At 33.5% G+C, this 19,530-nt stretch overlaps 2 protein-coding genes, 2 long non-coding RNA genes and 2 other non-coding genes across 14 annotated transcripts in view; 3 read left to right on the top strand and 3 right to left on the bottom strand.

Moving 5' to 3' along the window:
- Positions 1 to 70: 70 nt before the first annotated feature.
- LOC116776692 (putative fatty acyl-CoA reductase CG5065) lies at positions 71 to 7,396 on the bottom strand. Its single transcript, XM_061525652.1, has 13 exons — positions 7,190 to 7,396; positions 6,849 to 7,048; positions 6,218 to 6,375; positions 5,784 to 5,874; positions 4,019 to 4,164; positions 3,713 to 3,822; positions 3,525 to 3,608; positions 2,769 to 2,877; positions 1,895 to 1,971; positions 1,617 to 1,779; positions 1,020 to 1,170; positions 768 to 874; positions 71 to 193 (listed from the first exon to the last, which is right to left on the bottom strand). Exons 2-13 carry the CDS (start codon positions 7,035 to 7,037, stop codon positions 85 to 87), a joined length of 1,494 nt encoding a protein of 497 aa, XP_061381636.1. The 5' UTR covers positions 7,038 to 7,048; positions 7,190 to 7,396; the 3' UTR covers positions 71 to 84.
- A 4,803-nt stretch (positions 7,397 to 12,199) lies between these two features.
- Positions 12,200 to 12,314, bottom strand: LOC116776719 (U5 spliceosomal RNA). The gene has a single exon (XR_004353958.2). It is a non-coding gene; the product is annotated as a U5 spliceosomal RNA (small nuclear RNA).
- Positions 12,315 to 12,936: 622 nt separating this feature from the next.
- LOC133319813 (uncharacterized) lies at positions 12,937 to 13,910 on the top strand. The gene is made up of 2 exons (XR_009753303.1): positions 12,937 to 13,328; positions 13,415 to 13,910. It is a non-coding gene; the product is annotated as an uncharacterized LOC133319813 (long non-coding RNA).
- Positions 13,911 to 15,946: 2,036 nt separating this feature from the next.
- Positions 15,947 to 19,530, top strand: part of LOC116776574 (uncharacterized) — a 4,138-nt gene continuing 554 nt past the window's right edge. The window contains exon 1 of one of the 2 annotated variants that reach the window (XR_009753305.1): positions 15,947 to 16,025. This is a non-coding gene — a long non-coding RNA (uncharacterized LOC116776574). Of the gene's footprint in view, positions 16,026 to 19,093; positions 19,231 to 19,530 lie in introns of those variants that run through there. The other variant, XR_009753304.1, reaches the window with a different exon arrangement.
- Positions 16,411 to 16,525, top strand: LOC116776721 (U5 spliceosomal RNA). The gene has a single exon (XR_004353960.2). It is a non-coding gene; the product is annotated as a U5 spliceosomal RNA (small nuclear RNA).
- The window catches only part of LOC116776572 (P protein-like), a 26,838-nt gene continuing 25,906 nt past the window's right edge, over positions 18,599 to 19,530 (bottom strand). For all 8 annotated transcript variants that reach the window (XM_061525523.1, XM_061525524.1, XM_061525525.1 and 5 more), the window contains exon 19: positions 18,599 to 19,097. In XM_061525523.1, the coding sequence (XP_061381507.1) occupies positions 18,919 to 19,097 (179 nt within the window). In that variant the 3' untranslated portion in view covers positions 18,599 to 18,918. The remainder of the gene's footprint in view (positions 19,098 to 19,530) is intronic.

Raw genomic sequence — 19,530 nt, 5'->3', positions numbered from 1 at the left:
TCTATCTTACGTCACAGCGTCATTAAAGATATAAAAAGTTTGTATGTTATAAACAAATAAAAAACTGTCATCGGTAAATAATATTTATTTAGTAGAAATTTGACATTTTCTGAATTTGTTATATAGTCTATATATTAAGTACATCGAAAGAGAATACATTGTTCCCATCATTAATAAGTGTAGGGCGTACAAACTGTAAAAAAACAGACATACATATATATATATATATATATATATATATATATATATATATATATATATATATATATATATATATATATATATCTAAGCACGTGTTAGTGCCATTATTGCTCAAACATCTTATTAACGACATAATCACTTATACATTGTTACTTGTTTTTTTTTTCTATTTACCAAGTTTAATTTGAACACGCTGAAACCTTCTTAAATGATTTTATCGTAATAAAAATACTATGCATAATATGCTTTACATTAAGTTACAATTATTTTTATATTTAAATGAATGAATATAAGATTCTGTTCGGTAATGTAATGACAGCGAGGGTGTCTTAATTCTTAATATTTCATAATTTTAATCGAAGTTAAAATTATTTAAAACTTTATATTATGTTATTTTTAATTAAAATCATTCATAAAATATTATCAATAAAAAAAAATATTATAATATTATTCGAGAGACGTTTTGGAGGAATGAAAAATGTTGAAAATTTAAAGAAAAATGTCATTCATAATAACATTTAAATTATATCAGTTATAAACCAAGGATGTACCAAAAAAATTCTTACCGGTTGAGTAATTTTCTAGCTTTGGGCAAAGTTGAGGGATCCTCTTGACAGTAATACTGCCTTAAACCTTGAACGTATGCCTCCATGTATGCCCTCGGGTTTATAACCTGAAATAATTTCAACAAGCTGTCATTGGTACAAGTTGAAATACTCAAACAGCCGATACTAAGTCAATTAAAGACAGAATTTTTCGTTTGATATTTCGTAAGTCTGTGAATTGTTGATGCTATTATGTGTAAATTTATGTCTCACCTCCATGGAGGTGAAGAAAATTTCGTTGTCCTTTTTGGTAATTAAATTTTTGAACGATTTAAAGTACTCGTTTCTGAAGTCCCAGTTTCTGTTGCAGTAGTGTTGAAGGAGATTTAATCCGTTTATGACACGTTTGTTGACTGAGACCATGCTGTGAAACGAAAAAAGGGGAAAAAAACAGCAATGTCATCGAGGAAATTCAGATATTGCATGTAAATTTTGCGACTTGAGCGTCCTCAAATTTAGTACAACCTTAGTAACATAGATGTCACTTATAATAAAAAATAAATTTTGAATTTATTTAACATTATAGAAGCAAGATATATAGATATATATGCGATTCTTTAGCATAACAATAGCATATGTATGTTTTGATAATGAGAACTAAACAATTGTAAGCAAAACTCAAAAATCGACTGCGTAATAAGTAATTAAATAATTTACCTATTACATATAGAATAATAAAGAATGCTGATTCAAGGCGTAACGTGTTTAATGGAACAAGCAAATGAGATTTCTCACACCGTAAGTGATATTTAATCGTATTTCTAAACTATTAACATAATTTCTTTCGTCAGACGACAAATTTGAACTCACAATGTCTTTTGTCGGAACAATTTTAGCATAAAATCTATAACATAAGCCGGCAGTGTGTGTTCGAAGAATGAATCAATTTTTTGCTCCCATTCGTAATGCTTCGCTTTGACAACGGGATACCAGAGGCACTTCGTCAATGGATATTTCAACAAATATTCTGACCCTACGAATAAATAATGATAATGACTGAACTATTTATAATTCAGAATAATTAAACACAATAGTTTATATAAATATATACTTTGATTTAGATATACAGTGATTTTAAATATACTCACAGAATAATGAACCCTCGTACCAGGTGATAGCGTTCACACCAGACTGAGTCACATTACAAACCCGGATATCTTTTGGCCTGAAATATTTTCATTATAAAATAGTCTTAAAGATAAATAAATTCTATTATTATCAATTGTACTGAATAAAAAACGTTAATAGGCACCTCCTTGCAATATTAAAGTTGGGATGAATCTTCTTCGATAGACTTTAAGGTGCCAAAATTATGATTTTTTTTCTCTATTTTCTTTTGTCACAACAATGTTAACACAAAAAAGTTGTCTTAGTGATTTTATACAAAACTTCTGATGTTTTTTGTATTCGAAAAATTATAATTTTTGACTGAAACTCTGTTATATTAATGAATAATACAAACATATATATATTGTTTGTTATAACACATAAGTTGACTACAAAATTGTTTGTAGCTTCTCTTCAAAACTAACTCTTAGTTTGTAAAGTATATGGATTGTTATATTTTATAATGATACGGTCAAAAATTTCCTTTTCGACATTTATCATACTTGCAGATCACATTCAAAATAAACTAAAATTGGTCGTGGTGGCCTAGAGGTTGATGGCCCGCCTCGCATGCATGTGGGCGCGGGTTCGAAACCTGGCAAGTACCAATGTGATTTTTCCGAGTCATATGTCATTTCTAAGAGTATTCAGACACCACTGACGGACGGGAGGAAATCGTGAGGAAACCTGGTCTTATAATTGTAAGTTAGAAATCGCCAACCCGCCTTGAGCAGGCGTGGTGAATAATGCTCTAACCTTCTCCATATCAGAAGAGGCCTTTGCTGAGCCTTCTATATCCTAATAATCATATTTCTCTTAAGATTTTTAAAACCATACATCATTTAGGAAACTCACTTTTCAGTTGCGGTCAGACATCCAAGAATAATCAGCCCGTTGATGGCCATGTCTACTGGTATGCCGTCCGTTTTCGTTGTTTGCTTGCAGTAAATAGTATGCAATACCCCTGAATTAAAGAAATTAATTTATTAAATTAATCATGGCTTATATTCCTTACTTAATTATATAAATTTACAATGAAAGACGAAAAAACCGTGACTAGGACACGCTGGGACACACTGGACAAATATACCTTGCGGATTGCGATGGTAATGGATAACTCGAGAAGAAGCCTTTACCTGAAAGGAAGGCTTCTTAGTGATATATATTATTGAAGTGAAACTTCTTATGCAATTTCCAAAAAGGTTGGGTTAAACTTTCGTGGCTCCTGGGAGGGGGTATGAAACAGACAGAGCGAGAGGGAATGCGTGGCGTCCGAACGCATGTGGGCAATCAATCGTGACTCGTAACTAATAATAATAAAATTTATCTTGAATAAATACTAAAAATTATTTAAAAATCAATTTCTACTGCTTCCTGATTTTATTCCAACATTACGAAGTGTCACTTCTTCACTTCTTCGATAGGTTTTAGAACAGCTGGTACCCTTGTCGTTGCTTTAGGATACAGTAACCGTTTGACATCTCGTGAACAATACGCTTGTTTGTCACCACGTGGTATAAAAAATGAATCGAGACCAGCGCTACGTAATTTTCTTATTAATTACAAAAAATGCTATTTGCTGTCCGTTAAGAAAGTTAATAAAATAGTTACCTCTAGAAGCAGCGTACATGATTCCGTTTGGTCCATTGACATTGTCCACCCAGCCGGGCATAGGATCCTTAAAAGCTGGTATCACTATAGAAAAAAAAATACTCTTTATACAGGACTATAAAAGAATAAGACACCACTAAGCATTTTTCCTGTTAGTTAATGAATATAATTTATCATATTTTAGGTACCTATAGAGGGTCTTGCGATAGCGATAGGGTATGTCGCACCATGATCTGAAATCAGTTGCTCTGTTAAACACTTAGTGTAGCCGTAAGTGTTTGGGAACGGTGACACTAGTCTAAAAAAAAATAAAAAAATCTTCAAAAATATGGTGCGATGACAATAAAATATTGATAAATAAAAATTAATTTTACGCAGGTCACTTATATCCATTACTGTGACAAATAGGAGACAACTTAATTCAAAGTATTGGTGAAAAGAGATGTGGGGTAAGTAATACTATATTCAAGTCCTTCACTAATCAAAGGGCTTACTTCTTCTCAAGAGTCGCGAGAGTTTCATCGTCCATCCAGCTGATAATGTCGATAACATTTTTTGGTGAATGTGGAGCTGGGTACACCTTCTCTTCGACAACTTTAAGATGATCGTGACAAAACGACGTGGACACATGGACAAAAGCCTGAAAGGAGATACTTATATTGTAATATACGTATACTTATTTCATAATAGTATTCATTAGTGATTTTTTTAGTACATCAGATTTAAGGAAGTATCTTTGTATCGGAGAAGTAGTATTACATTTAACCGTAATAAAAATGTTGTTTATAGTACTATCACAAAATAAACTAAAGACAAAAAAAAATATAGGGTAAAAATTTTCTTAATGTTAAAAGCAATTGACGCCAGATGAAAATATAAATTTATTTTATAATATATATAGGAACTTGGGCCCTATCAGTATTATTTCCTTGTTCCATAGTGGCGTAGGTTAACGGGCGAAGAGAAAATGATTATCACTTGACGTAATGCCTCCTCTATACTACTCGCGCAGTTGAACGAAGTTAGACGAATAGGATAGTGTTGAGATGCACTTCGGCTTACCTCGTCAAACTTTACTTCGCCTCAGGTGACTTCCATTTGTTGTCGGTTTTTGGTACCGAGTCAAAGGACTCTAGGTTGCAAGACAGTTGCACACACTGTCGGCGCCTTATAGCGAATGAGCTCATCGCAATGTTGAACAAGTGTGCAGTGTCGCATTTTGGACTGTTGCCAAGGTATCTCGAATACTTCGCCGAGGAACTCCGCGAGTAGTGGAGAGGAAGCATATAGGTAATCGACGTTATAATTCAAATAATTAATTAACACACACTAAACTCTAAACTCAATAACCAAGGTTCAATTACAACCGGATCAATTAGCCGATTCCAGCACGATACCGACAGTTCCCCGAGTTACGTCAAGCGGACCTTCATTTGAAGGCCTCCGTCAGTGACATTCGCTTCGCTAAAATGCTAAAACTACCCTCAATCTATTGTAAAAATAATCAATTTAGTCTCTAAAATTGCAAATGCGCCGTCATATACATAAACTAAGTCTTATTTTAATATTTTAAGTACTTCGATATATATGTATATATACATTTATTTACCTACATATATACATATACTAGGTACCAGCCCCGGCTTCGCATGGGCTCTTTACAAAAAAATATAAAATAGCCTATTTAATTTTGAGAATTATTAAACTTATATTATGATAACTTTCAAATGGTACGCCCGATTTAAATGATTTAAAAAGTAATTTACAGATACTGATGTAGGCTTAGACACGAAGTAATTTATTTTGATAAGACTTAATATCGTATTTATCTAAATAGCTTTCCAACAAACGCTTTAGGAATGCCAATTTTTAAAAGTTGTAAATTGGATATAGTATGTTAACCTTAAGGTATAGACATAAGCCACCGCGGACTTTTCTGTAGACCTTTATAAGATACACAATTCCACCACATATTATTTTGTTATATCTCAAAGACTTTAAGCAGCGTTTTTATTATAAGCGCTCAGACGGCTCATGTTTTCCCGATATCTTCAAAAATTATCGTTGACGTACACTCAAGTAAATACAAAAACTTAATAAATTATATTCTAAAACCTTCCTCGTAAATCACGCTATCGAGTGGTGATAGCTGTTTGATAATCGGTGCAGTGGTTTTTCCGCTTATCGCGAACTGATAGACTTTGTTTTATAATATGTATTAAAGTATATATATATATTTATATATATGCATTTGCTTACCTCCAATTTTTTCATAGTGTCTGCTAATGCTAACACCTTTTGGGTCCCCATAACATTCGTCTTCACAGCTTCTTTTAAGGACAGATTGAAACTAAGGTAAATACACGAAAAATTAATATATTTCACCTGTTATTATTTTATACATTTTGAGTATATTTAGACGCGATTTAAAACTCCATACAGCACAAAATATTTAGATATTATTGACGCAAAAGGATATATCTGTTTACACACACGCATAACTCCGAAACCTAGTTGGCTGCTATTTGGTTATTCTAATTAGTTAAAATTTTGGAATTAAAAAAGCATTTGGAAAGATAGTTTAAGTTTTATTAACAGAGCTCCATTTAAATACCTTATTTGTTGATACAATCTGTATCAATTAATACTTGGTGAATATGAATCGTTTGGCAAAACTGTTATTGATGGCCTACCTGACCGAAGCGGCATTGTTGAAGACTATTTGACATTCGTTTCTCAACTCCTCCAAATGCTGGGGAGAGAGGCCCAGACCTTCTTCCATTATGTCCCCATTGATGACTTTGATTTTATCCATGACTTTAGGATTCATCTCCAACAGCTTCTCAAATAACTGAAGCATCAAATCCATTGTTTATTTTCAAATTATTTTATTGTTGATATTAATTAAACGAAGAGAGTGGAACTCAGGTCATTCATATCGGCAACCTCAGCAACTGAATGTCCGATCGATACTAGCTATTTTTTTGTTCGATAGCCCAGTTATTTGTGGTGGTTTTTACAAAAAAAATTTAGATCTGACCACTTATTTAAATTTTAGGGCTGGAATACTGAGCCCATGCGCAAAAAAGGTTTTGATAATGAAGCGGTGAAGCAGCTTCATGTAAGGTGCAACGAGGCCTTTCTTTCGAGCGAAGTTAGAAAAAAGTGTGAAGGTGCTTTTCGTAGATTTAATTGTATCACCTTATAAATGGTTTGGTCCCATTTAAACTATTGCAAGTTAAGTAAAATAAGCATCATACATATTAGCAACTCAAATTAAAAAATTATAAATCAAAAATAAAAGAAATATTTATAAGTTCTCACCTTGCAGTTCACAATGTTATGAAGCCTCTGCTCTGCTGTCTGGTCTTTCTTCTTCCTCACCAGGATATACATGGTCTTTATGTCTGGACACGAACGGAGAAGCTTCTCCATCAATACTTTCCCCATAAAACCTGTGGCTCCGGTAATTAAGATGGACTTGTCCGCATAATATTTTACCACGTCCACCATTTTGCTTTTACCTGGAACAGCCTTTATTATATTTTTTATTCCACATTAAGAGAATGAAAATTAAAATTCCGTTATCATCCTCCACTAATTATTAAATGAAAAAAGAAAGAAAAACAATGTAATATTGAAATTAAATCAAAAATATTAAGTACTTTAGCTCCTCAATTGTCCAATTTTCAAGTTCGAAAACGTGGTGTGACTCGTTTTAATTCGTAGGTCACTGAATTAAAAACTTGTTAACTGTTACAAGAATTAAACAAAAAAAATAAATTCAAATGTTGTTTCTGGTCGGTTATTTATTTGTTATAGTCTTAGTAACAAAGATAATGACTTCACATTATATTGCATAATTAACCTTGTACAAACGAAACAAGAAATAAAAGTGATTTAATCAATAAACATTATTTCTTTGTACGACAAAATATATGTAGAACAAAACATATATTATAATATCTAGCGATAAGCAAAATAAGCAGTGATTTGACATCAATATGTGACTGTTATTTTTGTAAAAATATTTTTTTTTAGATATTTTAATTATAGACAAATTATTCTTGTTAATTTTGCCAAATTAATGAATCTGTGCAATTATATATAACAAGGAATTATAACTCTTTTTTTTATCAAACCATTTCATCGTTATGATGGAAATTCTAAAATAAAACTTTCTAATAAGTTGAATGAGTACTGCTGGTAAATAGCTACCATTAAACAGACGTCTGCAGGTAAAAACGTACCTAAGTTAGATCACAAACAGACTCGAACGATTGTGATATAGAATATGTCAAAATGAATGGGAACGTGATGTGGTTTGGGCTTCCAAGGTTTGGGCTTCCAAGGTTTGGGCTTCCAAGGTTTGGGCTTCCAAGGTGCTTTGATCGTTTAAATAAATTGCAGCTATAAAAGGCCTCATGTTTTTGTGGGTTGTTATTACTACCCCTATTTAGTTCACATGCAATGTGCGGTATTTTTTTCTTTAGTTTACATGCATTGTGTGGTACAGAAAGGAGTTAAAGTCCGCGACCTAGGACTGTTCGTCCATTATTAAAATTATACAATAGTTTGATATCATATTATCTCCAAGATCTCCAAATAAATAATTTTCTGTGTGCCCAAAATGTAATCAGCAATAATGGCGATATCCCATAGCCATTTTGCAAGAAGCAGCTTAAGTCATGGTTTAGATTCGTAATATCAGGATATCTTTAATAAGAAAAGAGCATGCTTTGCAAATACGTATAAATAACAACAAACCACTCACCAAAGACTGTATCGTCTGCGAAAATTTTCTGCAATGATGGACGAATAATGAAATTTAAAATATATCTATATTACACAAGAAGAAACTGCGGCGATGCGAAAATTATGATTTTATATTTATAGCGTAAGAAAGTCACGTATTCCATAGGTCCAAAATTATCTTTAATTTTACATTTCTTAGTATGTTCTTAATAGTACAATTCGAGATAAGCTAAATCTGAATATTTTTTCCATTGTATTCCACGTATAAAATACTTAAGAATATTAAACAAGTGTGCAGTAAATAGTATAACCGATTCGTGAAAAAAAATGCTAGATATGTTTTTATCAACTTGATACTTGATTCCTATAAACTATACTAAGAAAATTTATCTCTATGGACAATGGAGCTATTGATAAAAATAAAAATCTGTCGAACTAAAACGCTTCCTTTTACATAGGCCACATAAAGGACAAACCTATATCAATTTTGTTTATATTTGTGGCAATCGACAAAGTTTTTGGCTTAATCAATAGCGAACAAATTGGTTGCTGTCAAGAGAATACTATTCATCAGAGTTTATGTATTTCTGATATACTGAGATATCCAAAAAATCATACGTGCTATACAGGCGATAAGAGGCCAATCAAATATAACTATTGAGGGATGACAGTGATTCTTTTTTGGAAATTGACATCTTTTTGCTCTATGGACTAGGCTAAATCTTAGAGATTGCCCCAAACCGCACAAGATTTCACGTTTTCCATTAAGATTCCACTTGTACTTCCACATCAACCAAGGTTTTCTGGAGAATTACTTTAAATTCAGGGTTCTTTTGACGACTAAAGCTAAAGAAAAGGATTGTCAATAAAATAAGGCACAAAGATACACAAACACACAGGCATGAGCATTTTGCTTTTATTATAAACAGATCTTGATAGATTGTACCATCTTGATTGTATAGCCTTTTCACAACTGAGAATTTCTAGAGAATTGTATGTAATAGTATTATCTTTATAAGTTTTTCTGTAAACATGAAAGACTAGTTGTAAAGTGCTGTAAATTATTTCAATTCTCTTGTATAAAAGATGTGATTTTTTTGTTTTTCTAACGCAATATGTATTTCTTCAAAGTAAAAACCTAATTATAATCTTTAAAATTATATGAACAGCACCAAACTCATAACCACTAATGGTTTATTATTTTTGTTTAAAGGTTTTATCTGTACCTTCAATCGCTACGACTTATATCGAAAAAAAAAACACTCAAAAACACACACACACACTCATTTATATATATATATATATATATATATATATATACCTAAAGAATAATTTGTAAAATTTTATAACATAGTGTTTGTGGACGTTAAAAGACTGAAGTTATTCAACCAAACAAATTTATTCAGAATAAATAGTAAATATCAACGTTGCTTTATTATTTTAAATTGCACTGCAAACATGAGCAGTGATAGGACGTATAGGATATTTGCAATGATGACGTTAAAGGGGGGGGGGACAAGTAAATGTGTATGTGTATAGGAAGTTGTGGCCTCTAGATGCTTTGAGGAAAATGGAAAGAAACATACATACATAAATATATATGATAAATTAAAGTGTATGAATTAAAAATATGATAACGCTTTACTATCCTTCCACCCGTGGATTGGTGGATATGAAGTCGTAGGTTATGAACGTACTAACAAGCCTCGGTAGCAGCCTATTCACCCTTTTCTTGAAGATTACTCGAAGAACACAGACGCTGACAAACTCTTGCAACCATTTGCTGTGTGCCTGAGGAAGGCTGAGGCGTATCTCTTTATCCAGATGTGACACGGATCTGCAACGTCAAGATGGGGATTCATCCGGTGATAGAAAAGGGGATCCAAGAATTAAAGCATGCAATTCCTGCAACCATTCTCCAGAGTGTATCCAGTCCAGTGTCCAATACTGAGAGGTTGGCTACTTTTCGCTTGTGATCTAAGCTGACTGAATTGGATATAATATTAATTTGCACTCCTTCACTAAGTGTTAGGCAGTCAGGTGACTGTTTTTTTTGAAAAGTGACAAACGAGCAGACGGCCTACATGATGGGCAGTAGTCACCGTCGCCCATGGACATCCGCAACATTAGGATGTTGCGTTGCGTTGCCGACCTTGGTTGTTTAGGAAGAGGGTGGGGTGGGAGTAAGAAAATGGCAGGAAAGGTTGGGAAAAGGGAAAGGATACCGTCTCTCTTACTCATCGGACGAAACGCAGCCTTTAAAGATTACTTCACGCCGATCTTCGATGAGAGGGTGGTACTTCCCCGGTCGAGCCAGCTCATATTCGAGCTGTAATAACTGACCACAGTTAAGCTCTACCACCACAATTGGCACCACCAGCCCAGAGTGACGGCAGTTTTCCATTGGTGTCATAAAACTATTTTGTTGTTTTATACTTAAATGAGAAAATAAAAGTAATGAAGATATTTAAGTATGTAGAGCTCTTGATGTTACTATGCCATTGATAAAGTCGTGTGTGGCGAGTGTGAGCAGTTCGTTACACATTAGGCTGAAACACACCGACACGCATAGTCTCTCACTGTGCACACGTGCCTAACATTTGTCACTCTATCTTTAATTGGAATTATTCAACAATTATTATTTTTTTTCTAATCGTATGTTTTTTAAAAGCGTGTATATTAGTTTTTTGTAACTATTATTTATTCTCTACCTTTTAGTGGTTTTTTTTTTCGAAAAAAGTCATCAATTCCATGACAACTATTAGTAATTGCAATTATTTTAATGTTTTCCATGTAGTAACGTACGAGGAACGTGTTAGAAATTACACGAACATCGCCGGGGCAACTCAGTTGTATGCATAAAATATTATACGACGAGTGTCGTTGCTGACTCAACGAAACGACCTCCTGGCCTCGTGAACCAGAATTATAATGATACAACACAAGTAATGGTATGGCATGTGTATGCTAACATCGGCTCAGTCGTGTGTTCTTAGAGACAGGTTGTAAGTATTAATTATCTTATTACACAGGCGAGACGAAACCTCTCAACGTTCCATGGATTCAGCGTGCGGGTGCCCGGGTCCGTGATGCAGGGAGAGGAGCTTCAACAGTAAGTATAGGGGCTCTATCTAACTCAATATATAAGTAACTTTCGTACCTCTGGCGTCTGTGAAACTCAATCTTTTAAATTATATTATTGTTAATTTTGGGCAAAAGGCCCGCAAATTACCCGCGCCCGGTACATGGAAGACGATACAAACTAGTTTTATATCGATAGTTAATACAAAGCCGATAGTTACTATAATCTATCGATAGTATCGTCACATGGTAATATCGATATTATCGATAGTCTCGATGACACTTCTTAAACAATACTATTGAAAGTGGTAATACAATCGATAGTTATACCTACGACACTGTCGTTAGTATCGATAGTATTGTAAAATTGGCTATTTAAATCCAAAAAGTATCGGTTTTCTGAACTATCGATTGTCAGGAATTATTCGATAGTATTGCAAGTATATTCAAAGTGATGTACAGAAGAAATAATCGAGAGCATACTCGTTTTTCATATTGCTTGTTAAAGTTGTCGATAAAGTTGCTGGTGGACTGTTTTTATTATGGATGAAATAGGTGAGTACATATATATTCTTACTTGTACATATAAATCCATAACTAAACAAGTCTATTATTAAAAACTTTAAAAAAATTCGTGGCCCTCACTGAAAATACTTTTCTGTTGTTCGATCAGTGTTGTTCAAAAAAGTGTCATCGAGACTATCGATAGTATTACCATATGACGATAATATCGTAGGGACTATCGATATTCTGATCAGTTTAGTTCAGAGGTCACTTAACGATGGTCGAACTATTGGGCGTTATATAACACTTCTAGTATACATTTATTCGTTTAATTAACCTCACAAAGTGAGGCTTCAAAAATAATGTTTAGACTCATTTGAGTGTTCCCCTCCACGGAAATCTTTAGTAAAAGGCGAAAGATTTATACGTTTTGAAGGGAAACCAGAGTGATGTACTAGAGTTACTCACAGCTAGTGATGTATCGGACAGAAATATTGTTACCGCGATGTAGGATCGACTCACAATTGGTACAGCGACATCTAGTGAAACGCACAGTAAAACATGCGACAAACAATAACCAAGACAGAACTACTACGACTCACCTCTTCTCATTAATAATTAAATTTTCCTTCAATCCTTCTTTTATTATTATTCTCTTTAAATTAATACTCTTAAATTCTAAACGTTATTATTAAAGCAACACCGAAAGTGTTTTTTTGCAATAAAGAATATTAGTAGTCACAACTTTATTACATTTACGGGGTGCAACAAAACTATTAAGCCTTTTTTCTTGGCCTCCAAAGTGCACTATATACGTATAGTTATAATCTATTATTATTGTAGCTATATCTTACAATACTCCTTTTTGAAACACAGGAGCTACATCCCATTAAACAAAGCCATCTGTGGTACCATCGACAACTCCTCTATACACACATAAACTAAATTTCTTGATCTTACTATTTTCACATATGCGAAAGTTTGTACGTATGTACTTTTGTATGTTATTTGTTCTATCAAGTAAAATATATTGAACGGATTTTGATGTAACGTTCCAATAGTATAGCTCAGACATTAGATAACCATACAGGGTCTCATTTATCCCTTCATTCCGTGTAATTTGCACGAACACATCATAACATATGGTACGGGACACGGACGGTAGATGTCGCTGATGGTTTGGCAACATATTAACTACACGTTACAAAAAAATTAATTGCTTAAAAAAATATAAAGTATTTTATATTATATTTTTCCTTATCTTTAGAGCTTTTTGTATTCACTAATTACTTCCCATGAGGACTTAACTTGTTCTGAGCAGGTAAAGCAGGAAAATGGGAGTTATAAGGCCAAGTGAGGTTTGACATATAGGTCCTTAACACAGTAGTAGATAGCAAGTTAATGAGTACATAACACGTATGCTGTTTCTAATCTTCAAGAAATGAATCTGATGAATTTGGGGAAGTAATGAACCTTTTATAGATTATTTTGTAAAATATTGATATTTTGAAAATAAAAACTTTAATTTGATTTCTTTGCTTACATCGGAGCTGTGAGGCGTCTTCTGACGGGTGGATGGTGGGTGATCCACATCCATGGGTGTGAGTTCCATGGCTACCTCTTCCCTGACATTCAGTCACAAGCTATTCCATCCAACTGTGAGTAGCTGGGATCTCTCAGGTCAAATCAACGAGAATACAAGTTGCAACGCAAACACTTAAGTTAGGATCGCATGAAAAAGAAGCAACAAGATTCGTTTGCAAAGAAAAATGATAAAAAAACATTAATGACGGTAAACCAAGAACATTAACTGTTTCATAATACTTAGAGACGAATAGAGATGGTTCGAAAAATAGGATTTGCATTAAAGAAATAGTTAATGGACTATTAAATATACAAAAACTATTGATAATATTATATTGAAGTGATCGTTGTGAAGGTTCGTGTAATCAAACTACATCCCACGCGTCTCCACTCGTCATTCATATATCATAAGCTGTGTTGATACTAATATATTTTGGTTATTAATAAACAAACTTGCATCTCTTCGTTTGTATTGTTGACTCAACCTCGTACTAAGAACAGCACTTTTGGGACATATTGTCAGTTGAGGTTCAACTAGTAAGGAGCATGTTTAACTGAGGCCAGACCTGCGATCACATCTCCTGTATAATGTTTCTGTACCCTCGTTTTCGTGATGATGGAGGGACATTATGGGTCTCTATTCTGGGATATAATATTAATAAAAATTACATCTCTATTCTTCTTTTGAGCTTGAAGTAATGAATTACATGTAATTGTCGGGTGTCGAGCGTTTTGCGCCTTCTAGTAGTTTGTATTTAGCAAAAATTATTGAAAAATTAAAGTAGTTGTTAGTATATTGTTTATTAATGTCTTTATAAATGCTTATTATATTTATCTGAGAGTAACTTGCAACCGGTTCTAGTGTATCAGATGACGCGTGCGACAAAGTTACATTTGTTATTCTCATTTGGTCCGTTCATTACTTTGTTGGACAAACAATAATATAACTAACCATCCCAAAGTTACATTATCTGTACTTAATTAAAACGTAAAATGTCCTACAATATTTAACATGTCATTAAACTATTCAGTACAAATATGATAAGAACAATACAATGACTGAAATCTGTTTCGTGTTTATGTAAACATGTATACATGTTGTCACTCAAAGGAAGGTTTATTACTGAGTGATTTAACCGAGGACAAGAGAATTTAACAAGAACGATTCCAAAAGATAATGCTGTTAACTGTAGTTTATATACAAATTTGGTTTTAAGATTGCATCTTAATTATAAAAGTGATTCGTGAAACACAGCAGACCTCTGTGAACCGGGCTATGTACTACGACCAAGAAGGTTCTGAACCGATCTATGGATGTGTAGGATTATATATATCGGCGCAAGCAGCTTCAACGACGGATGCAACATGAAAATAACTGGCACCAATTATTATAACACCTTATTGGTCGTCGTTACTATTGTTAAAAGTAAAACGAAATCAAAGAGAATAGAACTATGTTTGAATTCTGGTTTAAATATGACGTCTGGACGCACGACAGGGGACTGCAGAGTTCAGCGAGTGCGGAGCATAAAGAACCTTCGAGAAATACAAGAACATTTAGAAGAATTGAAGTTTCATTTTAAAATATCTGGAACTAACTGAAACAAGTAACATTAGAGACGTCAGCGAGGCTGGCGTCCTGTCTTTAAAATAATGAATTTATAGTAAAATCCGATATATATATTTTGTAACTAGGAAATATTTATACACAGCATAAAAAAAATATAGTTTAACAAACATTGAAAATTAGTATAATCAGTGTTCATGTAATTTATAATATATTTCCGTTCACTAACAAATATAATATTGTGCCAACCCTGTTAATATATACTCGTAATAGTTACAAGTTTACCTCACTACACTTAAATTATCACTCATTGTTAACTCATAATGCTGCATAAATAAGTTCTGGACACACTTATCATGTACGTGTTCGTACTACGGGTCAGTCTGGTCGTCTCTCTGTGAAAATGAGCGGTAAACCTCCTCGTATTACTTGGACAATGTTGGAGCGAGTATCGATGGTTGGTTTTCGAGGCGCTCCCGGCGCAGGCTGGACGGAGAACCTCGACAGTATCGCTGCGAGCCCAGCCAGCGACTGCATCATGACCAGACGCTCTCCGCGTTCCTTGATTGGAGAGAACATGGCCTTTAGCTTTTCACTCCTTTCCACCCTTTCAAATTTATAGGTACTTATTAACATTTTACGCAGGATCATAAGCCGATGAAGATTTTTTTAAATGTGAATTCAAGGTCATCAATGAATATTAAATTTCTATATAACCAAAACTAAAATATTATATAAGATTTTAATTCCAAAACTTTGGCGAAACGAGGAAAAACACAATATATTGCACAAAAGCCCATTTCTGTCAAAATCCTTGGGATAGAAATAGTCAAAAGAAATAAAAATATAATTTTTCTATTGCAATAAACTTTTTTATATTTTTATTTATGGCAAACTAATAGTTATCTCATTATTTATACCAATTCTCAAGGTTTACTCTGGATTGCAACCGATTCCAAAGTCCCACTGACTCACTCATCAGTCTAAAGTACACGGCCACTGTCATTCAGGTAATTTTAATTTCCTATTATTAATTATTTATCTTCTTTAACAAATATTCTTACCCTAAGTTTGCACTAAAATACACACGGATCGTTAACAGTTATTTTTGTATTATCATAAAAACGTGAGACGTCTAGTATGTAATTTGTCGGTGAAAAATTTTTACAAGAGATCAGTGCAATTTTATGATCACAGAAATGTCGATAGTGTCGATAGTTATAAGATATTTAACCTCAGACCAATTGAGGGTTGAAGAATAATGTTCCGACTTATATTCTCATACAATTCCTGAAAATTTCACTAGATGTCGCTGCACCAATTGTGAGTCGATCCTACATCGCGGTAACAATATTTCTGTCCGATACATCACTAGCTGTGAGTGACTCTAGCACATCACTCTGGTTTCCCTTCAAAACGCATAAATCTTTCGCCTTTTACTAAAGATTTCCGTGGAGGGGAACACTCAAATGAGTCTAAACAATATTTTTGAAGCCTCACTTTGTGAGGTTAAAAATAGGAAAGATTGTAAAATATAAAGTACCCGAATTGGGGTAAAAAACTTACCAAAATAACAAAGTGCGACATAATTAAAGAGGATCTGTAATGAGTAATGACTAAAAAATAAACAGAAGCTGTATTGACTAAAAAGGATGAGTTGGCGGAGGGCGAGATGTAGAATTGTGTCATGTATCGAGGAGAGGAGGGGAGTGGTGAGGAGAGGGAAGGAGATTATTTAAAGAGCATGTTTCAATATAATTATTCATATTCTGTGGGAATTAGACATACACAAGTGATTTGCCAAGAAGTCGTAATGTCTTCAATTTTCATTATTATCTCTAAAAAGTGGGTTAATTTTTGTAATGAGAGTAATAACTGTCTTTATGTGATCTTAGATTGTACCAGGGCTTTCTGATCTCCACTCTTCGCTTACTCACCCTCGGAGGAACTTTAAAGACTTACTCATCACAAGATTACTACATGAAAGGGTCATGGCAGACGGCTGGACTCCAGTAAGACATATGTCCTTCATCTATTAGTCTGCCCTCCGTCACACAATAACTACTTTTATAGTAATAATAGGCTTATTGGAATAAAATACTATAATGGATACGTATGAGAAGCAATATAAAATCCCAAAGGATATTTGTGCGTCGGCCTCCAGACCCGACATATTCATGTATTCGCGAATTTTAAAGCGCGTTGTGATGATAGAGCTTACGGTTCCTTGGGAAACCAACATCCCAAAAGACCACGCCATCAAGGTCAACAAGTATTATGAGCTTACCAACGAACTCACTAAGAATAGGTTAGTTGTAAATTTTTACGCGGATTTGTAAATCAGTAAATTTGTTCGTTGTAAATTAGGAGCGAGAGGTATAACAGCAAAATCTCTCTACAACCTACTAAAAGACTTTTTTCTGTCCAAAAATAACACCAGTTCTTTCTTGGAATGTTTTTCCAAGGCAGCGCTAGTAAGTTCGTTACTAATTTGGCTAGGTAGAGAGGGGAGCTTGGACGGCGGAGGTGAGCGTTTAACGCGCGTTAGGTAGGGGCCCTTAAACCTACACCTGGGTCGCAAGTCCCAGGCACTGAAGCTCCTCTCCCTGCAACGTCGGCCCCGCTGTATATATTCGCTTTCTATTTAAATATCTTAAAGAGTATTACAATACAATTTTAAAAAGAAAATGTAGATTTAAAAAATTCCTGAACACGGCCAGGAATCGAATCTGCTACCTCTGAAACATTCCGGCTGCCCTGGAATTATGCTGTCGTGTCATTACGTGTCAGAGGTTGCTGTTTTTCATTGTCTAATTTAAATACAAGCTCCGTATAGCTTCGATTTAAAAACAATGGTACGATTATTTTTTAACTTCTTTTCTAATAAAAGTGCGATTTTTCCTCTATTAAGGATTTTCAAAATTGAATCCTTACGAATCCAGCTAGGATATTAAGCAAGTTATCTTCTCGCATACAAAATAAAACCAAGTATCATCAAAAATAAAATTTATCAACAATAAATAAGTAAATATACATTTTTTTTATCTTACATCCAATCTATTCTAAACTAGATAACACAGATAATGAAGACGGTGATGTTTAAAAAAAAATAAAAATAATATATTTCTAATAATAATTACATATATATGGAAAACATTTGAATGGACAAAACTCAATATATCAAGTGACGTACATTCTGAAATGCGATCTAATTTTCATTTAAACCATAAAAAACAATTTATTAAAAACTAATTTTTTTTGATGTTTAAAATCTTATTTAAAAAGTGCGTGCACTATCAAAATATGAATTAAATTCAATTTGCCTATTATATATATATATATATATATATATATATATATATATATATATTATTATATATATATATATATATATATAATAGTATAATTTTTTAAGGATACTTGTCCTGTTATCTCAGTTTCTTCCTTACGTATAAGATAATACTTTGACTGTGATATAATTTCTATATAGGCTGTTACAACTTTGAGTGTCCCAGTGTAAGTGTGTTATGTTTTCAGACGAATATTATTGTATGATTAAACGACTAAATTGTGTTATTTTAATATATATATATCCATATATTGTTTACGAAACAAAATATTCTAAATATGTCATGGTTTAAAATATATTCAATGTATATATAGCTTATGTAATAATACTTATGTATGCTCTTATATATTAAGTATCTTCCATAGTGTTAAACGAATTGTGCTACCATAACTTTAACTAGATAATTTACTGGAATTTACATATGATTACAATCATATGGCCCACAAACTTTACATCTCATAAAACGGACACGTAATTTACAATATATTTGTTAAAATGTTTTTTTTTTTGACTGAATTGTTTAATAATTTCATGATGAACGGTCCTTTGAGGGTTCAGTGCCAGGTGAACAGACAGTGGCAGAGCAGGAGATAGCCAGACGCCACCAGGAGGTTACCTATCATGATGGGGAAACCTATTCTAAGAAACTGTATGAAGGTGAACCGGTAGCCGTGCTGTTCAGCGACGCCGGCGCACACCACGTTGGCGCTAGCGCCAATCAACGTGCCGTTACCTGGAACACAATATATTATAGGGACATGAGAGGTAGGAGAGGGGCGGAGGGTAGGAGAGGGGCGAACCATATATAAGCAGTTGCCATGAGATCAAACTTTCAGTCGTAAGCGCGTTGGTGTGATAGATTAATCGTTAGTAGATTTTCCAGATTTTATTTCCCGATAAATTTTGATCGAGATAGTTGTATTTAGTTTTGTTTAAATTTAATAAATTAATAGTGAAGTTGTATTAAAAATTGTTTTTTTAAGTCAATTCTGATCTTGTTTCTGAGAATAAATTAATCACTGTAATATAACTTTTGATAGCATTTCTTCGGGTTTTTTCTTTGTGAATATATCTCTCTCTATCCATACTTAAATATTAGGTAAGAGACTTGAATTTAAATATGTAGCATGGTTGACTGGAGCGAGTGAAGCGAGCGGCACGCTATA

The sequence above is a fragment of the Danaus plexippus genome, chromosome 30, assembly GCF_018135715.1.
Source record: "Danaus plexippus chromosome 30, MEX_DaPlex, whole genome shotgun sequence".
NCBI lineage: Eukaryota > Metazoa > Arthropoda > Insecta > Lepidoptera > Nymphalidae > Danaus > Danaus plexippus.
The sequence above is the reverse complement of the archived record's forward strand: the minus strand, read 5'-3'. Positions and strand labels throughout refer to the sequence as shown.

Coding starts and splice junctions, on each gene's coding strand:
- LOC116776692 (XM_061525652.1), bottom strand. CDS start 7,037: ATGGTGGACGTGGTAAAATATTATGCGGACAAGTCCATCTTAATTACC. Junction 4,165..5,783: donor ACACTATGAAAAAATTGGAG/GTAAGCAAATGC, acceptor ATCTCCTTTCAG/GCTTTTGTCCATGTGTCCAC. Junction 875..1,019: donor TTTTCTTCACCTCCATGGAG/GTGAGACATAAA, acceptor AAATTATTTCAG/GTTATAAACCCGAGGGCATA.